Consider the following 878-nt stretch of genomic DNA (forward strand, 5'->3'; position numbering starts at 1 on the left):
TTCTGTGTGCTAGGTCATTGGTGAGATGGCCAGACTGACTCATCACTTTCCTTCCCTGATTGTTCCTCTGCCACCTCCCCCTGCCCTCCTGCAGACCAGGTAAACTGGCGCCTCAAGAAGGGATTGGTGGAAGGTGAGGACTATGTGCTGCTCCCAGCGGCTGCTTGGCATTACCTGGTCAACTGGTATGGTCTAGAGCATGGCCAGCCTCCCATTGAACGCAAGGTATAGTGGGTGGTGCGGGTGCTGCAGGGTGGGGGTTGACTTCTGGTGGGGGGAAGCGTAGGAAGAAGGCCTTAAAGGTCCAGGACGGGTCCAGACCTGTGTGTTCATGTCCGCTGTATCCATACACCTGGCTCTGCCCTTCTTAGGTCATTAGACGATATCTTGCTGCATCCCCTGTGTTTGCTTGCCTGTGTGTGCTCACTTCACACAGCCTCGTACGTGTGTCTGTGCCATGTGTGTTCGTCTCTGTGGATGCTCCTCTGATTGCAGAGGTGGTCACCCTGTGTCGGTGTGTGCACACGGTGGGTACGCCAGTGTGTGTACCCTTCCCTCCTTGCAGGTTGTGAAACTGCCCAGCACCCACAAGGTTGAAGTGTACTCAGTAGAACTGTTGCTTGTCCGGCACAGTGATATGGACACACCTCACACGGCTCAATTCAGCCAGACAGATTCTGTTGGTGAGCCCATGGGTCATGGAATGGATTGGCATTCCCGGCAACAGTCATGGTTCAGTGATCTAAGGAGTCTGAGGTCAAGAAGGAGGGGATCCTTCAGGGTACCAGGACGACCTTGAACAACGTGCACCATCCCCCTCCACAGACCTAGTTTTGCACACCGCTCGAGAGCAGTTTCTGGTGAGCCCCCAGGAAGAG

The 878-nt window shown here is 55.1% G+C and overlaps 1 protein-coding gene across 1 annotated transcript in view; it reads left to right on the forward strand.

Annotated features, from left to right (window-relative positions):
- Positions 1–878, forward strand: part of LOC104988439 — a 12538-nt gene that overhangs the window by 6395 nt on the left and 5265 nt on the right. Inside the window, exons 2-4 of the mRNA XM_010839763.1 lie at positions 34–225; positions 566–683; positions 826–876. Coding sequence (XP_010838065.1) covers positions 34–225; positions 566–683; positions 826–876 — 361 coding nt within the window. The remainder of the gene's footprint in view (positions 1–33; positions 226–565; positions 684–825; positions 877–878) is intronic.

The sequence above is a fragment of the Bison bison genome, unplaced genomic scaffold (genome assembly GCF_000754665.1).
Source record: "Bison bison bison isolate TAMUID 2011002044 unplaced genomic scaffold, Bison_UMD1.0 scf7180017846453, whole genome shotgun sequence".
Taxonomy (NCBI): domain Eukaryota; kingdom Metazoa; phylum Chordata; class Mammalia; order Artiodactyla; family Bovidae; genus Bison; species Bison bison.